We start from the raw sequence: 25,253 nt of genomic DNA, 5'->3' as shown, positions 1-25,253 counted from the left end.
CGTTTCGGAGGCAACACAAGTCTCCGTCTCCAGGTGGGACCGTCACAGCTAAATTTACTGTATCAAGTGAAGAGAAATCCAAGAGACAAGATCTGTGTGACCACAATCTCCGCACACTGTCGGAGAGTTTTATTTTTATTTTCGACTTGTGCATCAAGTATCCACACCTGTTGCCACGATTGGTGCGGATACGGCTTCGGGCTGTGGGCCAGGAGCATCGCGAGGAGTTGTTTGTGACTCTCATCTGCACCTGTAGCGTGTGAAGTGCACCACGCCTGTGTTGTAGTCTTGCTGGAAAACCTCTATACCATGGGTGTAGTTTTCGTGGAGAGCCTCTATACCGATGGGTGTAGTTTTGCTGGAGTTTCTCTATACAATGGGTGTAGTTTTTCAGTAGAGCCTTGAGTGCAGTTTTGCTGGAGGTTTCACGCTTTGTGGACCACGTGTTTTTGTTTTACCCAACAAAAATGCCACGGATCGGGTCGGCACCCCCCAACACCTATCGAGACGCCGGCTGTGTGACGCGCCCGCCCGTGTGGCCGTGTTGGGGCTGACAGGTAGGGGTCTCCACTAAGCGAGGGAGCTCAAGCGAGGCCCTCAACTGGAGCAGTGTTTACCCAAACCTTTGTTGGCACGCGGACTGTCACTGTGAGCCCACGACGGTACGTGGCGGTCCACCATGCATCAAGAACACATTTTTGCATTTACAGTACGGTACTCTATAAGACATGAAAACCTATTCACTTTGCTTCTTATTGGCGAATCTGAATAGGTGCTCATTGGAGCAGTGAATATATGATTTTGTAAAAGAAAAAAGCGCAGAGTTCGAGGACCACTTGCCACGAACTTGTATCCACCAGTAGTCCGTGGACCGCAGATTCAGACCCTACTGCTCTTGGAAGAGGTGGGAGAAACTCACGCTTTACCCCACCACACGACAGTGGTGCACCCGTCTATACGATAGATGTGGGGGGGTTAGGAAACGTGTCCATGTTATCCACTGCCATGCCGGGAGATCATACAGATTTGATGAGCCACTACGAAAACAAAGCGATACAAACGATTGTATTGAGACTAAATCTCCTGTGTCTCTCGTAATATCACTCTGCTTTATTAACTCATTCAGACGCTGTCTTTCCGACAGACCTGTTCTTCACCTGAGGACGGCTGTTTGCGTTATGGCCGAAACGTCGTGAGAATGAATCCCTGCAGTCACGAAAGCTTTAAATCGAAATTTTACTCGGTGTTGTTTTACTCATAGTTTGTAGACAATACTACGTCGGTCTTCTCGTTTGTGTTGATGACTCTCTAATTCGTCCTTCCGTATAACTGGGAGAAGCATACAACGGGACGTCTGGTTTGCCGATCCACTCAGTGGCTTCGGAGCTCTTTCAGAAACTAAACAATGAAGCTCCAGGAGGCGGAGCGAAACTAGGAGCAGCGAATTTGTCAATGCACTGCTGGAAGAGGGCCTTCCCATGGTAACTTCATAAACTCCCAGCACGTGCAGCGAAATATTGGAAATCGTGTCAAACTAATAATCGGTGCAAGCTGAGCAGAAAGTCAAGAGACACACGGTCTATCGTTGGCGATGTGAATTTCAACCCGTGCATGGACTCGTCTATTACTATAGTATAATGGCGTTTGTCATTCGATGGCATGCATACGTGAATCTATATCATCACGGCCATATAGCATCTTCTTCAACATTAGCATCGTCGTCACTATCATCAAGCTGTAGGAGGGTTCATATCTCGTGAATAATTCCGGAGCCCATTAACCCCACCTCTTTACACCGGGGAATATTTTTCACAGATTATCCCCGGACAGTTCTGGGTGAAAGGCAGTCATCGACATCATTGAAATGATGTTATTTGCCAGCCTGCTAAAAATGTAACAATGCCTTTGCCGTACGTGATATGTTCGCAAAAGAAATAACAACATGTGCAGTAAAACAATTTCAAGGCTTTACAACAAAGAACAATTTTAATTAACCGCAAATAAATAAGTCAGCAAGCCACAGCGCCTCGATTCGTCAAAGGTAGATTTGCGCTGGCTCTTCTGATGGCTGTGGCCAAACAACCACAACAGCGTAGTATCCACCTACATGCACAGCAACATCAATATTCGCACGCGTCATTATACACACAGCGATGTCACGTAATAACCTTTCTATTTCCGCTTGTCATAGTTCAGAGGTGCAACCTATGCATTATTAAAGCTATGATGTCATACGTCATAATTCGTGTCTTTCACGCAAGCAGGACACGTGTGATAAGTACACAAGCTCGGCCATGCCCGTCGTGGGTTGAGTAAAAGTCGATTGGCTGTGCGCACGTTGCTGTTCCTAGGCGCAGGGTCCCTAACAGAGGTCGCAACCGGGTATCCGATACCCGTACCCTACCCGATACCCGGCTACCCGTACCCGATCGGGTACGGGTACCCGTTTGCGACCCTGGTGCGGCCGGGTACGGGTACGGGTAGGGAATCAAAACCCGTTTGCGACCTCTGGTCCCTAAGCTTCAGTCCTCTCGACCACCCCACGGTTGAACCTTCAGAGTTTACCCAGCGCTCCAGTAAGCGAGTCTGAACATTCGTTACCGAGCACTCTTTGTATGATGAGTCCAGTCCATCACGAACGCGCCGCGCCGAATCACACCCAGGGTCGGCTGTTAGGAGCTACAACGTTCTAAGTCTGTTGCAAGATTGTCTCAAACTCAAGGATAGATGCTGAACATCTGCGACGGGAGAATTGGGTCCAGGTATTGGGGCCAGAGACCCTGGAACTGCGCTCGCCGTACGGAAACAAGGATTACCCCCTTTCAAGTATTAATACAAATGAAAAAATGTTATACGCTGCACGTAGTCTGAGAATGTGCGTACACGTGTGTGTGTGTGTGTGCGTTCCACGTGGCATCTCCAGCATCCATTCAAACGAATCAAGAGCCATCCTCTGCGCCACGTGGGGCGTGTGTAACAATCATCGGGCGCGTGAAGCGTGTTACGACTTTGCATCGGAAAGGAGGGACATTTGGTAAACTTGGTATAGAAGACGCGCTGTGGTGGGAATGGAGTGTGAGAGGGAAGCCGTTGTCGTGACACACCGAGCTGATTATTTGAAGCAGCGTTTGGTGTAGGTGATCGCAAACACGACACGATCGTGTACCCATTCATCCGTGTTCAAGATCGTGGGATTTGCACTGATAAACCAGACAAGTTACTGCTTGTCGCATGTCTTATATAGAGCATCTAAAAAAAACCTCATCAAGGAAATGAACGACAAACGCTGTGTAGAAGATGTTCCCATACAGGAGGAGCCGTGTTCTCTGATGATTAAAATTCGGCGTGGGAAGGCAGAGAGGTGGTGTTTTAATTAGTGTTAATGAAAATAGCAGGCACAGAGACAGTAGCAACACAGAGACGTGCATGATAGCGCCTGTACGACCAAGTTCTCCTGAGTTGATTGCACCACGATCTCATCACATCTTGGATGCTAAGCGGGGTTGAACCCGTTGAGTATTTTGATGGATGTGTGACTTGGTGGTGTAGGCCTGAGAAACAAAGTAGCCATGAGATGGTGGTGGATTAATGAATCTTGTCTGTGCGGAGCTTTTTACGTCGAAACGGCCAAATATCCCAACGCGTGGCAAGTCCTTCCTGATATTGAGTGACGGGTCTCTGCGAGGCTTTCCTGGATAAATAAACGACATTTATAATATGTATTATTAGATTCCCTTGGACCAATGTGGCCAGGCAGATGTGGGGCCGCGGGATGCAGGATTCATGGGTGTCCAGAGATTTCAAAAATACATCTCACCGTGGGATCATTACTTCCATAATTCACCACCGCACCGTAGATCAACAAAGCCACCAAACATTTTCAAAGGCGACCTCTACCCCATTCCCCATCGCTCCCCGCCCCCGAAATGAGAGGCGAGATACATACTGTATTGATGTTCACTCTGGCCCAATGAGTCGCCTGCAGAGACGGGTCACGCCACACCATCTGAACACCCCGTGGGGCTTTCACGGCTAAGCCACCAGTGTTGTAGCCCAGTAAACAGGGGACGTTGGCATGTGGTTTGGTTGCAACAGTTGGACCAACGTTCACCCAACGTTCCATCTTTAACTCGGTGAGCATCTCAGTCGTGATCTTGTGAAGATTACTGAAGACCAAACAACAACGAAATACACATTATTTTGTGATCTAATTAAGGCTTTAAAAATCTCGTCATCATCACCATCAACACGACCTTCTAACATAAATTTATCATGACTATTTAATGAAAGTACAAACGCTGTACGCGGTTTTATCGCTCTCAAATGAATTACTGTACACGTTTACCTAAAGATGCACACACTTGAACACATACAGACATATGAATTTGATACTTGTAGAACTCGGATTATGCATTGCAACTACTGTATAGCGTATACAGGCTATGACAATTTCAGGAAAAATTATCCACTACTATGGACAATTAAATAACCTGACGTTTTGGGCAATGGCACTTCTTTAGAGCAAAAGCGGTTCACAGTTGGCGATCACACTTTACACTCTGGCGCCTTTAAAGTAAAATAACAATAGTTACGTATTTTAATTGACATATGAACAGTTTTCCTTGAACATATACCGATTAACAAACACTCCAAGATAAATACCCACCTAGACTTGTATAAATAAAATATCAACAATGTACAGCTCTTTATTAATCCACTGCTGGATGAAGGCCTCCCTTCACCGAGTTATCCACACTTCATTCTAAGTGCTATTCTGTTAGTTTAACACCTAGGAGGCTTTCGCGACCAATATTATTCATTATAGAGGGTTTTTGGGTTAGATCGCGTAAATATAACTGTGTCCATATTCTTTGGGTCTTTCGGTAAAGTCACGTAGATAGGTTCAAATTAATGAAAATTAAATGAACAAAAAACTATGACGATCGCTTGTGTTGTGATCGAAACGTCGAAGTTTTTTGTTTATTTTATTTTTATTAATTTGAACTTATCTACGTGACTTTACCAAAATACCCAAAGAATATGAATTCCTGCAGTCACGAAAGCTTTAAGTCAAGATTTATAAATGTGTCGTTAAACCCGCCACCACCCGACACAGCCAATTAGTAAGGTTTGTCCCGTAAACAAACATGCCAATTCGTTACTAGTTCAGCACACCGGTGTTGTGGTTTTACGCTTTTACAACCTACTACTCAAATTGTAAATGTTGTGGATTTACGCTCCAACACACCGGTGTGCTGATCTAGTAACGAATTGGCATGTTTTGTTACCGTGACACACCTTATACATTGGCTGTGTCGGGTGGAGGCGGGTTTAACGACACATTTATATTTACGAGATCTAACCCCAAAAAACCCTCGATTATTGATGCGATTGTGTTATTGTCGGTGTTCCATATCTCAGTTTACTCATGTAACTGTAACGCGTAGACACGGGGAGCCTTTCAATGACATTCAGGCGCAAGCCTATGCTTGCTCATGATTATACATTCCATATTTTAACATTCTATATTTCAACAATATATTTCACACGTGTGCCGCTGTTGAGTAACACCAATGTCACGGTGACATTCAGACAGGTGTCTTAGCCACGGCTGAAACGATGAAAATGTAAAACATCTATCCATCTTAAACCCTGTGTGAAAAAAAGGTGATGACCTTATTTTTGAAATCCATTTTACGTCACGTGACGTCTGTTCCAACATTTCACTTTGTAAATACGGTAAATACATTACCTTGCATTATAAAAACAATAAACTTGACTCAAAACTGGCAGTTTTTTGTGCCCTTAAAAAAAAACTTGCATTCATGTACAACTGTGCGCTAGTTGACTGATGTGTTTGGCTGCATCTGGTGGTGGAGGGTCTTGGCGACACAGATCATCACTGCCACTTTTTAACCAAAAATAATAATCAATGATGAATCAACCTTTCCACTGTAAGTCATGTCCTCTCGCCTCAGCAGATATTATTCAATGACGTGCCGCTATTAAAGCGGTGTTTCAAATAAGAATCGATTATATTTATTTGTATTAACGTTATGAATAAAACATACCGCAAGTGGCTGCTGCTGGGGTCATTCGAACATGAACACCATGTACTGGCTCGAGAATCAGCGAATAGGAGCATCGTCACATCTATAGTTGTGACTGATGAGAGTTCCTACACTTGCGTGAATTGTGCACATTCACAATGTTTGTAAGAAAACGAGCACACCCACATAGGCAATACAAAGAAAAATATTCCCCCTATAGCCTGAACAGACTGTTGGGGCAAGTGCTGTTCGCGAGCACCTATGAATGCCGGCACGAAACAAGAGGGGGTGAGTGGCCAACACCACACCTGGCCGCTTTTGTCTCCCCAGGCCTAATGTTTACATGCCGCATTAGGTAATGAGTCGACCTAGGGGAGGCCCAGGATCGGTTCAGATATTCGTCACCTATGTCGGCTGTCACCGGCAATTGAATATCACTTGATACAGATATTTTGCTGTGACAGTTCCGCCTGAAGACAGAAGCTTGTGTTGCCTCCGAAACGTCGTGATTTTATTGTTTTTGTTTTTTTATTTTTTATTAATTTTTATTTCATTTTTACCTACGTGACTTTACCGAAAGAACTACGAGTATGAATCCTTGCAGTCACGAAAGCTTCAAATCTAGAATTGAATACGGCTCACCGGGTTCTTAGCGTAGTGTGCACGTGTGTGCCCTCGACGCGCACGCACGTGCATGTACTTATATCCAGCAGCATAATGATTACAATAGGACATAGGTCCTAGTCCCCAGATTCCACCCAGGGGATGCCAAATCTGTCATTGCTGTTCAAGTGCACTCCGACACAAAGACAAAGATCCCCCTTATAGACTTTCGCAGATTGCTGCAGCAAGTGCTGCTCGTGGGTGACACGCACACAATCACACGTGAGGTCAAAGAGTATCTGTACATTTACATTATGAGACCTGCTTTGCCAATATCAAGATACAGTAATAGGGTTTTACCCTTTAATCTGGCACCAAAACTGACACCTTTATACAAGGGATCATGTTTGCAATAACCACAACACAACCAGTCAAAATGCAAACAAAAAAGAGACAACTCTGATAATGATATGCACTGTCCTTGAAATTGATTGAATCCCTTGTATAAAGGTGTCAGTTCTGGTGCCAGATTAAAGGGTAAAACCCTATTACTCTATCTTGCTACTGGCAAAGGAGGTCTCATAATGTACATGCTCACCCCGAGCACTCAATACTCTGATAGTGCGCTGTTTTTGAGTTGTACGCATTTTGGCGTCATCTGGTCCAACACCAGTGGAGACGAGGCTCTAAGAAAAGTCGTCTCGGGTGTGGACCAATCAACTTCAAGGACAGTGCATATCATTATCAGAGTTGTCTCTTTTTGTTTGCATTTTGACTGCTTGTGTGAGTGGGTGGTTGAGTGGGTGAGTGTGTGGGTGAGTGAATGAGTCCGTGGGTTAGTCGGTGAGCGAGTGGGTGGGTGAATGAGTGATTGGGTGAGTGATTGGGTGAGTGTGTGGGTGAGGGCGAGTGAGTTGTTGTGACCTGCCATGCGGAGGCTGAACCACAGCATGGACAAGCACTGGGCCCGCTCCGCTGACCCTAATCCGTGACCCCTATGCGGGATCTCGGGGTGGAGTGGCCTGGCGGCTCCTCCTCTGCGAGACGCCGAATGGGACGTGCGCCGCCACCGTGCCGTGCTCCTTGGCGCCCTCGATGTGGAACATCTGGTCGTCGAAGAAGATGTGCGGGCGGATCTTCTCGAGCAGCGGCCCCTTGGGCGCGCCGGCGAGGAAGAGCGCCTCGTCCAGCTCCAGGCCCCAGCTGCGCAGGGTCTTGAGCGCACGGCCGCCCGAACTGGCCGCGCTGCGCGCCGTCACCAGGTACGTGCGGATCGGGCAGGTGAGGCGCTCACCCTTGGCGTAGAACTTGCGCTGGATCCGCCCCAGGGCCTCCGCGAAGCCCTTGAAGGGGCCCTGCAGTGCGGAGGGCAGAGGGGACGGAGAGAGCGGCTGGGTGGGGCCGGCTCTGTGCGAGGGGAGCGCAAGCGGGAGCGCTCGTGCAGGCCACCTACAGCTGTTAATAAGCATGGTTTGAGGTTGTTCCGAGTCTGTCTCTGCTCTGGGAAGGAGGTGGGGCGAGTGCTGGTGGTTGGCTGGATGCCCAGGCAGTGCTGGCTTTAGGCAATGTAGGCATTTGCCCAGGGCGGTGGCAGATTGCTTGGACTTGGGAGGGGTAGCAATGTCTAAATAGATGGGCAGCCCCTGCATGTGACGCGGGGGGGGGGGGGGGCGGCACCTGAGATTGTGACGCGGGTGAGGGGGGGGGGCACCTGCGAGAGGGGCTGGTCGACGTTCTTCTTCTCATGCTCGAAGAAGGAGTCGAGGCCGTGCTCCTTGACGATCCTCTCCGACTCATCCGAGAAGAGCACCGCGTCACCGTCAAACGCCACACGCAGCTGCTTTGTCCCGGGCGCCACCTGTATCCCCGCGCCGGGGCTGAACATTGTGGCCGCCGCGATGCCTGCCCACGCGGCACGGCCGGGGATTCGTTTGTGCCATGCCCAGCGCACCACATCCACCATGCCCCTCTCTCTCCGTAGTTGTGGCCCTGGTCACTTTCCATATATTTTTTATATATTTGTATATATTTTTTTATTTTATACTTTATATATTTTTCAGACAGTGGTGAAGCCCTGGGCATGGGCAGTGAGGACACGTAGAGGTGTTTATGCAGGTGGCTGTGTGGGAGAAAGCAGGCCTGAGGAGTTGCTGTCATAGTCACCGTTGTCACCATCATACAGAGGTTAAGGAGCAGCCCTGCGATTACTGCCGCACACTGCTGCTGGTGGCGTGGAGAACTCCTCTCGAGGGTACCTGGCCTACCCGTCCATGCTGGCCCAGACATATTTACACCGCTGGGTGCCCGCGCCGGAAAGTCAAACAGGCCACCTCTGGATTGCAAGTCCAGGGTGCTAACCGTGACACCGCGACAGCTGTTAACTACCATGATTAACTTGGTCATCATTATCAATGTCATCTTCATCATGGCCACACCTACCCATCCTCAATCAACCAACAAACCCATATACCCATAATCCATGATCATAATCACCACCACCCTCAACACCACCATCATAATACACATGACAAATAATCACCGCATCTCCCAAAGCTCTTCTTGACCGGATTTGATAACTAAACATCACCCCAAAAAACGATGCCTTTCTTCCATACGACATCATTACCACCAACATCAATGTTATACGGAACCAATTTGACACCATCATCACCACCATCGCCTGAGTGGTGGGCTATAACCGGCGAGTGGTGCGCGCACCTTCCGCCAGGGCCTCCTGCACCTTCTCCTCGTCGGCCGACAGGTAGAGATTGGTGTTGTAGGCCTCCAGGTACCCGATGGGGCTGTTCCCTCCCGTCAGGCAGAAGCGCTCGATGTTGAGACCTGAGCGTCCAGCACCAGCCACATGCCGTGCGCACACACACGCTCTGGGTCAACCGGACTGTTCAGCCCCTGCTGTCTCATCGAACATTTCATCTCACAACCTCCGATATGCCTCAAACAGGCCTCCACTTCCTCCTTGTCAAGCCCCGAGTCTCTCGAACCAGACAAGGTGAGCGGTGCTTTCCTTTCACCACTCCGGTCGTCTGCAATTCACTCCCAACATAGACTAATTCCCATAGACCCACACAGAGACCCACAGACCCACACAGAGATCCATAGACCCAGACAGAGACCCATAGACCCACACGGAGACTCATAAACTCACACAGAGACCCATAGACTCACATAGAGACCATTAGACCCACACAGAGACCCATAGGCCCACATAGAAACCCATAGACCCACAGAAACCCATAGACCCACACAGAGACTCACAGACCCATACAGAGGCCCATAGACCCACACGTAGACCCACAGACTCACATAGACACCCTGTTGCAGCTCCAGGCTTCTGGAATTCACTCCCTCCTCCTCTCTCACTGTGCCGCACATCGGTGTCTGTGCCATCCTTCTGTCAGAATCTGAATGCTTTTCTCTCTCTCTCTCTAATTTATTCTCCCGTGCCTCTGCATGTCCTTTTTTAAGTTCAATTTGTTCACGTTAAATATGTAACAATGAAAGAATGAATGAAGGAGAATTTTCACACAACGTCATTCGGCCCTCCTGGTTTCGTGACCGAAGGATGCTGGACGCAGTTTCTAGCCGAACGTCGTATTCTAATCGCTAAATTTGGCTGTGAGAATTGCTCTTAAACTCACCGTTGAGCGAGCTGAAACAATTACAATCAGCGCGTTAAACACTTCTTAAGCGTGACAATTTACATTTTTGTCTGTCAACAAAAAAATGTGGCCACATCATTACGTGGCCGAACTAAAAACACTTTTATGGATAATAGTCATAATAACGATAATCTTCTTGGTTCTTTCGGTAAAGTCACGTAGAAGGGAAATAATAAAATAATTAAAAATTAAACATTATGTTTTCTTTTTATTATTTTATTAAATAAAAAAGAATGTTTTATTTGTATTATTTTATTAAATAAAACATTATGTTTCATTTATAATTATTTTATTATTTCCCTTCTACGTGACTTTACCGAAAAAACCAAGAAGATGAATCCCGGCAGTCACGAAAGCTTTAAATCGAAAAATAACGATATTTCTTATATCATGCTTTTGTACACAGGCAAGCCTCCGTGAGTCTCAAGACTGCGTGTCTTGTTTGCACCGGGATGTTGGCCACTTCCATCAACGAGCGTTTGACTTTGTATAGAAGCCAGAAGGAAACCTGAGAAATCTGGAGAAAACCCACCATGCATACGAGGGGGATGACACTGCACAGATGGGCTCAGGAATGTGTTTCTGCACTGCTGGCCACCTCACAGCATGAACCCACGACAATCGATATACCCAGGCAACCTCTCCCCGAAGTGGTAATTCGGCTCAACCCTGCTTAGAGCCAGTGTGTTCATACAATGTTCTTGATGCTAACCTGGGATGGATGGAATATGTTCCATGTTGCTTGTGTTTACTTAAAACCTATTCACAGCATCCTAAATGTAATTATTCAGCACTGTGGAGGCAGAGAGGGGTGGTGGATCGTACGATTGTTGTGCAACTCCCTTTCCGTGGGCATCGAGGAGGAGCCGTACCGTGGCTCTGCCAGGGGATGGCGCCGGTATGGAAAACAACGGTGCACTCCACCTGTTCCGTCCGTATGGGATAGAGTGTTTCCCCCTCGCACGCGTGGTTTTTCTCCGGGTGCTCCGATTTCCTTCCACATGTGTAAACACCCATTAATCGGGCGATCACACGATCATATACAGAGGAACGCAGAGCTTGGGAACGTGTTGGTGGTGCCGAGCTCACAGCCTGGCTGCTGCCGGCCTTGTCGCTCGTCTATGGCTCCTCCTTGCGCCTCGGACTCGTCCTCTCTCTGCGAGAACGCCGTGCGGCGACGCAGCGTTACACGTTGGCAGCGTTGTCATCATCATCATCATCGTGCCGTGTATCGTGTTTGCAACGGGACACTTTGTTTTAAGAAGTCTGAATCACCTGCAGCCATCTGTCCCATCGAGTATTCAAACGACGGACTGAATGTGAGCAAACGCCGGGTGCGTGAGTGGAGATGTGAATAGTGGCGCTGGTAAAGTGGCACGGCAGGGTAGTGGCGCTGGTAAAGTGGCACGGCAGGGTAGTGGCTATGCTTGCTCGTTGCTATTTACAGCCCGGGGTCAGACGTCCGTGGATGTCGTGCGGGAAGCAACACATGTCGCATTTATCCGCATGTACGCGAAGCAACAACAGCAGCAGCAGCAACAGCAGCAGCAAGAGCAGCAGCAAGAGCAGCGTCAATAGCAGAAGCAGTACCAGCAGCGGTGATAACAGTAATAGCAGCTGGAATAACAGCAGTGTCAGTGGCAGAATAATAGCAGCAGAGGCAGTAACAGCAGAAGTAACGACAGTGAAAATATCGGCAGCTGCAGCAACAGCAGCTATGGTAGCAGCAAGAGCAGCAGCAAGCGTGATTTGCTTAAAGCTTTAGTGGGAGGTGTGGCATTGGCAGTGCCTGGGTGGGTAGGGCAAGGTGGGTGGCACAGGCGTGCGGCTGCCGGCAGTGGGTAGTGCACGGCAGTGGTGTAGCGAGTGGGGTGGGTGGTGTCGCGTTTCTGACTGCTTGGTACACGCGGTGTGTTATGATAATGCGGTGCACAGTGGTGGTGCGGTGGTGGTGGTGTGTGTGTGGGTGACGTGGTGGTGTGTGTGGGTGACGTGGTGGTGGTGGTGTGTGTGGGTGACGTGGTGGTGTGTGTGTGGGTGACGTGGTGGTGTTGTGGTGTGTGTGGGTGACGTGGTGGTGGTGTGTGTGGGTGACGTGATGGTGGTGGTGTGTGTGTGTGGGTGACGTGGTGGTGGTGTGTGTGGGTGACGTGGTGGTGGTGGTGTGTGTGGGTGACATGGTGGTAGTGGTGTGTGGGTGACGTGGTGGTGTGTGTGGGTGACGTGGTGGTGGTGTGTGTGGGTGACGTGGTAGTGGTGTGTGTGGGTGACGTGGTGGTGGTGTGTGTGTGTGACGTGGTGGTGGTGGTGTGTGTGGGTGACGTGGTTGTGGTGTGTGTGGGTGACGTGGTGGTGGTGGTGTGTGTGTGGGGGACGTGGTGGTGGTGTGTGTGGGTGACGTGGTGGTGGTGTGTGTGGGTGACGTGGTGGTGGTGGTGGTGTGTGTGGGTGACGTGGTGGTGTGTGTGTGGGTGACGTGGTGGTGTTGTGGTGTGTGTGGGTGACGTGGTGGTGGTGTGTGTGGGTGACGTGATGGTGGTGGTGTGTGTGTGTGGGTGACGTGGTGGTGGTGTGTGTGGGTGACGTGGTGGTGGTGGTGTGTGTGGGTGACGTGGTGGTAGTGGTGTGTGGGTGACGTGGTGGTGTGTGTGGGTGACGTGGTGGTGGTGTGTGTGGGTGACGTGGTGGTGGTGTGTGTGGGTGACGTGGTGGTGGTGTGTGTGTGTGACGTGGTGGTGGTGGTGTGTGTGGGTGACGTGGTTGTGGTGTGTGTGGGTGACGTGGTGGTGGTGGTGTGTGTGTGGGGGACGTGGTGGTGGTGTGTGTGGGTGACGTGGTGGTGGTGTGTGTGTGGGTGACGTCGTGGTGGTGGTGTGTGTGGGTGACGTGGTGGTGTGTGTGGGTGACGTGGTGGTGGGGTGTGTGTGGGTGACGTGGTGGTGTGTGTGGGTGACGTGGTGGTGGTGTGTGTGTGGGTGACGTGGTGGTGGTGTGTGTGTGGGGGACGTGGTGGTGGTGTGTGTGGGTGACGTGGTGGTGGTGGTGTGTGTGGGTGACGTGGTGGTAGTGGTGTGTGGGTGACGTGGTGGTGTTGCGGTGTGTGTGGGTGACGTGGTGGTGTTGCTGTCTGTGTGGGTGACGTGGTGGTGGTGGTGTGTGTGGGTGACGTGGTGGTGGTGTGTGTGGGTGACATGGTGGTGTGTGTGGGTGACGTGGTGGTGGTATGTGTGGGTGACGTGGTGGTGGTGTGTGTGGGTGACGTGGTGGTGGTGTGTGTGGGTGACGTGGTGGTGGTGGTAGTGGTGTGTGGGTGACGTGGTGGTGTTGCGGTGTGTGTGGGTGACGTGGTGGTGCGTGTGGGTGACGTGGTGGTGGTGTGTATGAGTGACGTGGTGGTGGTGTGTGTGGGTGACGTGGTGGCGTGTGTGGGTGACGTGGTGGTGGTGTGTGTATGGGTGACGTGGTGGTGGTGTGTGTGTGGGTGACGTGGTGGTGGTGTGTGTGAGTGGGTGACGTGGTGGTGGTGGTGTGTGTGGGTGACGTGGTGGTGTGTGTGGGTGACGTGGTGGTGGTGGTGTGTGTGGGTGACGTGGTGGTGGTGTGTGTGGGTGACGTGGTGGTGGTGGTGGTGTGTGTGGGTGACGTGGTGGTGGTGGTGGTGTGTGTGGGTGATGTGGTGGTGTTGCTGTGTGTGTGGTTGGGGAGCGGTAGTGTAGCGGTGTGCTGCGCTACAAACCCGGCGGTCCGAATTAGATTCGCCACTAGGGAGACAAAGGCGGTCGGGCGTGGTTTCTGGCCACCCACCCCCTCGTGTGCCGTGCCTGCCTTCATAGGTGCTCGTTAACGGCACTTGCCCCAACAGTCTGTTCAGGCTACACGGGGGGGGATCTTTGTCTTTGTTTTCGCGGCGGTGTGTGGCGCCCCGGGGGTCGTACCGTAGTGGTTGATGGAGTTGATGAACCGCACGCCGACCTGCGCGTGGTTGTGCGAGATGAGGAGGATGTCGAAGAGCTCGTCGCTCTGCGGGTAGAGCTCCCGCAAGCGAACGTTCACGTTCTCCAGCGCCTGAGGGTGGGCGGAGGTGGTGAGGGGCAACCGAGGCAGAGGGGGCACCAGACCGGTAGTGTCTCTGAGTCAGTCACTACATCTGTATGAAAAACGGTATGCACATTTAATGTTTCCGTATTTAGTAACGAAAGTCCCGGTCATCCTTCCCACGCACACGCAGAACGCGACCAGATCTCTCTCATGAACAACCTCGCAAGCGTATGCCCCGCATACGCTTGGGACGGAGAGTGTCGCTGAGACTCCAGAGGGTTTTCCTGGAGAGTCCAGAATTGGAAAGTTTTGTCAAAAGTTCGGAACGTTTATTGTGCTTCATGTGAGAGGAGACCCCGAGCACCCGGATAACACCCACCACTAATATGAGCAGCAAACACTATTCAGAAGTCCACAAGGACCGGTTCACGACCTCACTTGCTACAACTGCCATCTCCTGTCCACCATGCATAGAGAATCGATGTTAATGGATGATTTTAGTTTATGACGGCAGCGCAAATTTAATGTTTACACGGCAGAGCATTGCTCTCTGGAAAGTGCATTAACAGCATTTAATAATAATATTTTAAAGCACTTTGTCCATGCACTGCTGGATGAAGGCCTCTCTAAACTGTGTCAGTCATGGAGGTTGTTTGACCCTACGTCACCATGGACCGGGAAGAGAGACCAATTTATTTGCCACTGATGTAAGCCGTGGCCGGCATCAAACTCAGGCCACTGGCTTCATGGCACAGTGTGCAATCCACCGCACCACCACCACCGCTACCGCTCCACCATTTCAACGTTGTTGCTGCCGCCGACACAATCCAATTCACACGAGCTAACAGTCAAATCAGTCAGCGCTGTAGTAGGGACATTCATTTCAGTCGCAATCTCTGGCTGCATCTAAATTTAGGCGGCCGTTCTTGCCGTGGTTGCGTCCCCGTGTTCCAACAGACAGCTGCACAATTATTATAATAATAGTATTAACAGTAAGAGTAGCAGTGGTAATAATCCGCTTTTATTGCGTGCAAATTCCGCGAACGGACATTATATGTTGGAGCGCTATCCGGAGGCGTGGAGCCTTGCTCAGAGTTCCTCAAGAAGCTTCTAAAGATTTGAAGCTTTCGTGACTGCAAGGAATCATATTCTTAGGTTTTTTCGGTAAAGTCACGTAGGTAAAAAAATTAAATTAATAAAAGTAATACAACTTGATACAGCTATCGTGCTGTGACGGTTCCACCTGAAGACGGAAGCTTGTGTTGCCTCCGAAACGTCGTGATTTTTATTTTATTTTACTTTTATTAATTTAAAATTTTTACCTACGTGACTTTACCGAAAAAACCTAAGAATAAGCTTCTAAAGCTCAAGAATCTTGGGAATCGGCGAGTGCGCCTGTGTCCGGGTGCTCACTGACGGTGGAAGGAGACCGGTTGCTGCTGCTGCTGCGTACGTGAAGCAGGGATAGAGCTCAAAAGCTGCTGCTCTTGTTGCTACATTCAAGTTCAAGTTCATTTATTAGGTATAGCCCTGTGAGCCATTCAGCTCTTGAATCGGGTGCAACCGCAACAAACAAAAAACAAAAACATGAACAAAAAAACATCTTAAAGTGAATATGTGACTAAGTGCAAACAGAAAATCCAAGAAAAGACAGCAAAAATATTGCAGAAAAAACACCGTACACCAACGCTGTGTGCAAAAATCCCAGTGGGATGCAAGTCAAACAACAACAACCACAAGACAACTTAGATTAAGGCCATCAGTCTAACTCTGTACTACAACAACACAAACATGGCTAAACCAATACACTTTTCGAAATCACCAAAATAAAGCCATGAAGGCAATGAAAAAGCAATCATAGGAACTGACGGAATTTTCACAATAAATGGCATAAACAACATGTACTACCAAAACCCTGCAGCCATAGCTGGCTGCATGAGTCACTCCACAACAGCAGGAGCATCAATCGGAGTATTGTAATTTTTCAATGCACCTTTAAGATCAGCACACTAAATCAAAACACAGGTCATACTTTGTAGCGATCATCCGGAGCGAAACATTTTATTTTAGGTCACTGAATAGCACTGGCAGCTAGGGGTGTACAACTCCTCTAAAGCAGTTTTGAGTGAAGATCTCATAGGTAGTGACTCAAGTTTCAATTTATTTGCAACAGCATTCCAGACCCTGGGGGCTACATGAGAATGGGCGACCGCCTGTTACTCTCCCTGACCTGGAGACGGCTGTCTGGTTGGGGGACGGGCTGCTCAAGGCAGGGTTAGGTGACAAGGGAGCTCGGCTTGGCCAGTTACAGATACGACCCCCGGCAAGGGGAGCACTTCTGCTGGTGATGACGATGATAGTGAGTGAAGTGGCAGCTGGAGGCGGTGGTCGTGTTGCTGATTAGGTTGTATTGTGTGTTGAGTGAGTGGATTTGGTGATGGTGGTGGTCGTGTTGGTGATTAGGTTGTATTGTGTGTTGAGTGAGTGGATTTGGTGATGGTGGTGGTCGTGTTGGTGATTAGGTTGTATTGTGTGTTGAGTGAGTGGATTTGGTGATGGTGGTGGTCGTGTTGGTGATTAGGTTGTATTGTGTGTTGAGTGAGTGGATTTGGTGATGGTGGTGGTCGTGTTGGTGATTAGGTTGTATTGTGTATTGAGTGAGTGGATTTGGTGATGGTGGTGGTCGTGTTGGTGATTAGGTTGTATTGTGTGTTGAGTGAGTGGATTTGGTGATGGTGGTGGCCGTGATAGTGATTAGGTTGTATTGTGTGTTGAGCAAATGCTTGTGGTGGTGATGTTGGGGGGCCGTGGTGGTGATTAGGGTGTACTATGTGTTGAGCGAGTGGTTGTAGTGGTGAAGACACATCGTGGTTTGGGTGGTGGAGGTGAGGCTGACTGTGAGTTCAGTGATGCTGGTATTGGGGGTGGGTAGTGTTTCGGATAGTTGCGTGGCTGGTGGTGCGTTGTGGCGGTCGCGGGTGTGGCCGAGTGATGGCGAGGGTGCGTGAGTGGCGCTGGTGTGGTGGTGGTGGTGACGATGGTTGGGTCCCCCTCTCTCCTCTTCCCTCCGTGGGGGGCCCGCACCTGCACGAAGGGGAAGGCGGGCCCCTTGGGGAGCGGCTCCTCCTCGTGCTCCGTCTGGTAGCGCACGTACTCCTCCACGCCCTGCGAGTCGAAGATGTCGCGCTCCAGGGACATGTCGAAGAGCGATCGGGACGACACGGCGATCGTGATGGCGTGCTGGGGCTTCGGCTGCACGCACGCGCAGAGTGCACGCGCACAAAAGACAAAGGTGCCCCGTGTAGCCTTCGCAGGCTGGTTGCAACAAGTGCTGTTCGCGAATGGCACCGATCAAGGCCTGCATGGCACACGAGGGCGTGGGTGGCCAAACCACCGCCTTTGTCTCCTGAGTGCTGATGTTTACACACTGCACCAGGTTCTCACTATTAAGGCTGAGTCGACAAAGGAGAGGCACCGGACTGGTTCAAATATATGCCACTGTTATTGGCCGTAAGTGGGAATCGATCTCAGGTGACTGGTTCATAGTGGTTAGAAAAGTGCACCAACCACTCCACTAAGGCTCCCAAACACGTGCATCCAGGGATTAATTTCTCATGGAATATTTTCCAGAGACCTCCACCCCCTGGGCCCGCTCATCATCGTCATCATCACTATCATCAAGGTGAGCAGAACTATTTTCCAGACCTCAGCCCCGGACAGCTCTGTTTTCAATGAATGAATCCTTGCATATGCCCTATGCCTCATTTCCATTACCATCTGACACCGTTCGGAACCAGGCTGCACTGGTCTGGGAATGATCGGGGTTCCACCAGCGCTCCTGGGCTATCTGTCCCCATGCCCGACATGCAATGGAAAGCTCCATACAAAAATTAGGTAGTTTCGTTTTTTAGTCAACGGTATTCTGGTCCATGTATGATTTCAAGGTTCTGTTTTTTTATCATGAGGACGGACACGCAACGCGGGTTTGGCCCTAAAACAGCCACGGGCCGGCATGTAAACACACGAACGTAGTCAAGCCAGGCGATCATGGCGCTATGGAAACAATTCATTAGAACCACATGGGAGTCCTGAGATTTAAAAAAAGTTTTTTTTAATGTGCTACGTGATACCAACTTTCTGATGCCATGCTCTCACACGGGATAATGCACTGCACACTGTGATAGTTCGAAGTTGACATATCTTTGTTTTATGACAACACAATGCTGAGAACTCAGTTGGAATAACAATGCTGAGAACCCAGTTGGAATAACATTCACGAAGAGACTATGGTTTGTTTGTTTTTATCAAGGAAAATCTCTTTTGAATGGGGCATCACGAGCAAAAAAAAGACGAAATAATCTAATTTCTAGAAGAGCCGATAGTCATCTTAGGGTGTTCAGTGGTGGTGCAGCTCGGGTTAAGACACTCGATCAGCTTAAACTCCAGGCAATTATTGTTTGCTTACACGAACCCTCGCCACCTGTCTGTGCAACGAGACGACGAGAAGCCGTTATATGATGCAGCGAATCAATTACATTGTCGGAAAATTGAGACACCCAGACACGAACCCTGCGCGGGGCATCGCCCGCCACGATAGCAGCTGCATCGGCACAGACTTTGTAAAGCCCAACTCCAGGCAGGGCGTGTCATCAGAGTCGGAATGACGCCCAGCGGTCGAGACGAACAACGGAGCGAGGGCCGGCGGGGTCAACACGCACGAGATGGCATCTACAGAGGAGGTGGCGCGATGAAATGAGATCATACGCAGCAGATAGACAGATGGGATGGTGACGGCTTAAGGGAGGGCTTCGTCCAGCAGTGGATTGATCATGGTTCTCGATGATGGACTCCAAAGCGAGCGTTCGAATATGTCGTCTGAATGACATTTCTGTGTCCGATGGCCTTGCGAAACATTCAGGTGTATATTTAGAGGTGCGATCGAGTGAGCGATGCCGCCCTGTTGTTGCCCAGTTTGCTGTGCCAGCAGGTAATGGCAAGCCTAAAATTATCCCGATGCCAGTTGCTGTCGGCTGTCTGTGAGGGTTATGCATCGTGCTGTTTGTGAGCTGCTATACATAGCCATTATCGCCCTGCACACGAACCCGCGGTGGTGGAGGGGCGTGCTACGCGCGGTGAAATGCTAATGGCTTTCAACCGCAGGGGTGGGCCATCTCGAACTTGCAGGCCGCGTGTTTACTGCGATTGTTTGCCGGTGCTGAGATCGTGAACATAACGGTGGTTTGAAAACACGACCGAGTCACCCGCAAAAGGGTCAGATCTCAGACGTTAAGCAGGGCTGAGCCTGGTTCGTGCAGTACTTTGGATGGGATGACAACCAAGGCGAAGCGTCAAGGCGTTGCAGATGTGGGGCTACTTGCGAGGTGTGTCCAGGAGAGGACAGTGCCGAGTGTCAACCCCCTAAGCTCGTATACTGCGCCCTGCTGGGTTAATTCTCCGATTTTCTGCCGCGTGCCCAATACTCAACAATTGGGGTTTTGCCAAACATCTCAAATTAAAAAAAAAGAAACGGGGGATTGCATAGCTTAGAGACTTACACTTTAACAAAGCAACTATAATGAAAGCTTCTGGCCTTTGAATGCAGGCGTTATGCAGGCGCTCGGAATCTCAAGGCAGAATAGGACACGAGAAACTTGGGGGTTCGGAAATCAACGTGGGAGGAGATATTTGTAGCGGTGATCAGCGAGGAGTAGGAGGGTTGCGATGGGTGAGACACCTGCACAGAATGTTGGAGGGGGACAGGTGACCGAGACTGAAGGCATTGGAGTGGTGATCAGGAAGGACCTCAAGCCAGGCGGTGGTGACGATGGTGGTGGTGATTAGGATGGAGACGAAGTGTGGTCCTCAAAGGTATCGGGTGTCGACTCCGCAACTGCAGGGTCAATGGGAATGGTGGAACCCGTGGAGAGAGGTGGTGGCATCAACGGAATTGACACCAATGGCCTCCTGACCTTGGTTCTGCGTGTGTGTTCATGTGAGCATATGTGAGCGTGCGCACGTGCCAGAAAGCACGTAAAGCCGCCGCCACAGACGCATTCGCACAAACAGAGGTTGGTCAACAGAGTTATTATAGGATTATGAAAAGACTTCACGTACACGCACGCACGCTACGTTGCAGCGTTACGCGCAATTACCCCACGCCAGACGACACGTGTTGTTAACGAGCACCTATCAAGGACAACACGCACGCACGAGAGGGCGGCTTGTGTTGCTTTCCCAGTGCTGGTGTAGGACAACAGCAGCAGGTGCTCGTTTAAGGTTGAGTCGAAGTAGGGGATCTATGGTAGGATGAGATCTAATACGAGCCAGCTGGGTCGGGTTCGCAGTGCGCTAACCACTTCACCACCGTTCCCCACAAATGAAAAGACCAAGATACCCCGTATGGCCTTACATACTGTCCGGGAAAACTGTTGTTTGCGAGCACTTATCAAGGCCGATAAGTATTTATGTTTAATTATTTGAAAGCACTTTGGGTGGCATATTTGTGGCAGAAAGGTGCCATGTGTTCACCAAAAATGAGTTCACTTGACTTCTTGGTGGTGTGGCTAGCATCCCAAAACGATGGTATGTATAAACCCGACTAAATACCCATCCAAGGCTGAGTTGAACGAGGGGAGGCCCAAGAATTGCCCTGACACTTCAAGTGCCGTGGCTGGGAATCGAACCCAGATGGCTGAGTCAAATCAGACGAAGTCACATTTGTACTTTTTCTACTGTTATTATTGAGACCCAGGAACGTGAAAGGGCCGAGCTGGTGCCGTCTTTGCTGCACGTGCTGGACATGCACCTGACCTCGCAATGTCACGAGGTCGTGGTAACGATGCGCATAGACTCGTCGATTCTTAACCTCACCACGCAGGTCTCGGAACAGGCTTCGGGAGGAGAGTCGATGTTTTTCTAGATTTGTCCACGTGGTGGCTTAGTAATGCGTGGCCAAGGGGGTTGTCTCAGCCAATCGTCCGTCGCTGCGTGGAGAGTAGAATTAGTACAGTAGCACTTTGTATGGGGAGTCAATAGCGGTTATCCTATAGGACAGACTCGCCCCCGCAAAAGGAAGGTGGAATTTCCACCATTGGCTCAGGGCTGTAAACAGGCACATAAGCACCATCGCCTCAAATCTAATTTGACCCCGGGAGTAATCTTGACATTTACTAACTTTCATTGGGCAACGTGACCCCTGCAACCACTAGAGGCCACTACACTCACTGTTACACATTGTATAAAGGGTGACTTCTAACAAACCTGCACCTAACAAACCATGTTAATGCGTTTACACATTTTAAAAGAGGGATCGTGCGCGCGTTAACCGTATATCATCTCTGTGCTATATTTGGCCAGGCTAAACAAAGTCGGTTACCATATTCTCCGGATTGCAAGACGCTCCGGAAAGTAAGACGCCCTCCGAACGCGTTCACGGTGTTAATAAAAAGCTAACTAAATGCGGTCTCGTACACAGATAAAATAAAGGAACGCACACACCATCTCGTATTACGAGACGCACCCCCCTTAGATTTGCTTTAAAATAAAGGGGGAAGTGGGAGTAAGGGGGGGGGGGGCAGTGCGTCTTGTAATCCTGGGAATACGGTAACCCTGTCACTCGCGATGATGGAGACGATCCCCTACAAGGCGTGTTCGTTTTGAGAGAGACACGCCGACTGCTTTCTCTCTGGAAAAGGGAGATAATGCGTTTGGAACCGATAATCGCACGCAGTCGTGAACACGATGGGCGTTACTACCTCGCGTGCGCGTGTCAATTCACTGCTGGATGATGATGGTGGCCCTCCATCCTCCCCACGCCTTTGTCGGTCATCGGAGTTGTTTGACCGTACTTCACCACTCTGGCCAGCGCGTGAAGGGAATCGTCGAATGCGTGGCGGGGCGTGATGTAAAGTCACCTGGCAGGCTTCGGAGAGGGAGGTGCGTTGTGAATTTCGGACAAGTGCGGCATTCAGTCCTTACCCAGGGGGTGGGGGTGGAACGTTGGAGCCAGCGTTGGTCCAGCGGTTTGAACCGCACGCTAACGTTGGCGTGTTCACCTGGCTAGGCTGGACATGACGGCACCATACTAGCCCCCGGGGTTACACTCACCACAGTACACACGCACACGTGCTTTGCGTGCGCTTCGTGTGCGCAAGCGAAGAGACAACCACGATCGTCCTAAACAGATCTCACTGGGGGCAAGTGCTGTGAGCGAGCAACCTATGAAGGCCGCCACCCAATCACGTGGGTGGCCAACACCACGCCCGGCCGCCTTTGTCTCCCTCGTAGCGATGTTTACACATCGCACAGGGTCGACTCAGCCTTATTTGAGGCTGAGTCGACCTAGGGGAGGAGGCCCAGGACCGGTTCAGATAATCGTCACCGGTGTTGGCCGTGAACGGGAATCGAACTGAGGACGGCGGGATTCGTAGTGCAGCGCGCTCACCGATAAACTACCGCTCCCTACACACACACAGTGACACACACAGTGACACACGTACATACACAGTCACACAGACACACACACAGTGACACACACACACAGTGACACACACAGTGACACACAAAAAGACAAAGATCCCCCGTATAGCCTGAACAGACTGTAGGGGCAAGTGCTGTTAGCGAGCACCTATGAAGGCCGGAACGGTACACGAGGGGGTGGGTGGCCAGCACCACGCCCGACCGCCTTTGTCTCCCTAGTGGCGATGTTTACACACCGCACCAGGTACTCATTTAAGGCTGAGTCGACCTAGGGGAGGCCCAGGACCGGTTCAGATAATCGTCACTGGTGTTAGCCGTGAGCGGGAATCGAACCCGGGTCGCCAGGTTCATAGCGCAGCGCGCTAACCGCTACACTACCGCTCCCCAGTGACACACACACAGTGACACACGTACATACACAGTCACACAGACACACACACAGTGACACACACACACAGTGACACACACAGTGACACACACACAGTGACACACGTACATACACAGTCACACAGACACACACACAGTGACACACACACACAGTGACACACACAGTGACACACACACAGTGACACACACACACACAGTGACACTCACACAGTGACACTCACACAGTGACACACACACACAGTGGCACACACAGTGACACACACACAGTGACACACACATACACAGTGACACACACACAGTGACACACACACAGTGACACACACATACACAGTCACACAGACACAGATACACACACACAGTGACACACGTACATACACAGTCACACAGTGACACACACACACAGTGACACACGTACATACACAGTCACACAGTGAGACACACACACAGTGACACACAAACAGTGACACACACGCATACAGTCACACAAACACACATACAGTGACACACGTACATACACAGTCACACAGATACACACACACAGTGACACACGTACATACACAGTCACACAGATACACACACACCGTGACACACGTACATACACAGTTACACAGATACACACACAGTGACACACGTACATATACAGTCACACAGACACACACACAGTGACACACGTACATACACAGTCACACAGACACACACACAATGACACACACGCATACATTAAAACAGTGACACGTAAATATAGTGACATACACAGCCACACAAACGCGCAGTGACATTGACACAAACCACACCAGAGAGAGACACACACACGCACAGTGACACGTAATTATATATAATCACACACACACACAAATGCGCAGTGACACAACCACACCAAAGAGACGCACACACAAACGCACAGTGAACGTGCATACACACACGTGCATATACACACACGTGCATACACACACACATACACACACACATACACACACATACACACAAATGCGCAGTGACACAACCACACCAAAGAGACGCGCACACACGAACGCACAGTGACACGTGCACACACACGTGCATATACCCACACACGGACCCACGCCACGCAAATTGCCCTTCAATCTCAAACCTATCTGCCCCCCCCTTCTACCCCCCGTACGTGTTACATAATAAAACAATAAATACCCCCCCTCCCCTCCTCCTCTCCTCCTCCAAATCAATCCCCGACCCCGATCGGCAGGTTACCGTGCGCGGACTGCGCGTCGGCGTGAGCGCATGGAAGCGCTTCTCCGCATCCCTCCACGCCGGCTCCACTTCCTCGGGGCCTCCGTTCCTAGCACCCCCTTCATCTCTGCCGCCGCCGCTGCTGCTGCTGATGATGCCGCTGCTGCTGATGATGCTGCTGCTGATGATGCCGGTGGTCGGCCCCGGATCTCCGCCTCCTCGTCCCTTGCTCATGATGATCACACGGCCACGGTCATGGGCGTCTTTGCAGCAGATGAATAAATGTTGTTGTGGTTGTGGGCGATTCGCCGCCACCCGCCTCTCCCTCCCTCCCTCCCACCTTCCTCACCCAACCCCTTCTCCTGCTGCTGCTGCTACTGCTGCTACTGCTGCTCCTCTGTCTCGGAAGGGCGATGGAGGTCGACACTGGGATGGAATTGAGAGTGGTGGGGGGAGGGGGATCAGAGAGCCGGGAGCCCGGGCGAGGCAGGTGCCGGCTCGGTTGGGATGTGACGGGGATGGATGTGCAGGGGGTGGGTGGGAGGGTGGGTGGTGCGCTCTCGTGTCCGGTCGTACCCCGCAAGCCGCTCCCTCACTCGCGTCCTCACTCACCAGCTCACCTCATCACTTCATGACCCAGCCACTCACTCGCCCACCCACCCATCTCCACCAAAGAAATCATTGCTTGACCCACACAGTCACGCTAAGTCACTCACCGAGTCAACCCGATCGCTCACTCACCGACTCACACTCACCGGTTTACTCATTCATTCACTCACTCACCCACTCATTCACTTACTCACCCACTCAT

General features: G+C 50.5%; 1 protein-coding gene across 3 annotated transcripts; it reads right to left on the bottom strand.

Moving 5' to 3' along the window:
• Nucleotides 1-1,699: 1,699 nt before the first annotated feature.
• On the bottom strand, nucleotides 1,700-24,975 carry LOC133347196 (cytosolic 5'-nucleotidase 1A-like). 3 transcript variants are annotated; one of them, XR_009755690.1, is made up of 7 exons: nucleotides 24,464-24,975; nucleotides 17,456-17,623; nucleotides 14,269-14,398; nucleotides 9,372-9,494; nucleotides 8,365-8,555; nucleotides 7,578-8,008; nucleotides 1,700-4,166 (listed from the first exon to the last, which is right to left on the bottom strand). XR_009755690.1 is itself a non-coding variant. In XM_061559275.1 (6 exons), exons 1-6 carry the CDS (start codon nucleotides 24,674-24,676, stop codon nucleotides 7,649-7,651), a joined length of 1,185 nt encoding a protein of 394 aa, XP_061415259.1. In that variant the 5' UTR covers nucleotides 24,677-24,975; the 3' UTR covers nucleotides 7,092-7,648. The 3 variants fall into 3 exon arrangements, 1 of the variants encoding a protein (XP_061415259.1); XR_009755691.1 differs by having other exon boundaries at nucleotides 7,582-8,008; XM_061559275.1 differs by lacking the exon at nucleotides 1,700-4,166 and having other exon boundaries at nucleotides 7,092-8,008.
• Between the last annotated feature and the right edge of the window lie 278 nt (nucleotides 24,976-25,253).

Source organism: Lethenteron reissneri, chromosome 25 (genome assembly GCF_015708825.2).
Source record: "Lethenteron reissneri isolate LAM-NWPU_2019-01 chromosome 25, ASM1570882v1, whole genome shotgun sequence".
In the NCBI taxonomy this organism is placed as follows: domain Eukaryota; kingdom Metazoa; phylum Chordata; class Hyperoartia; order Petromyzontiformes; family Petromyzontidae; genus Lethenteron; species Lethenteron reissneri.
The sequence above is the reverse complement of the archived record's forward strand: the minus strand, read 5'-3'. Positions and strand labels throughout refer to the sequence as shown.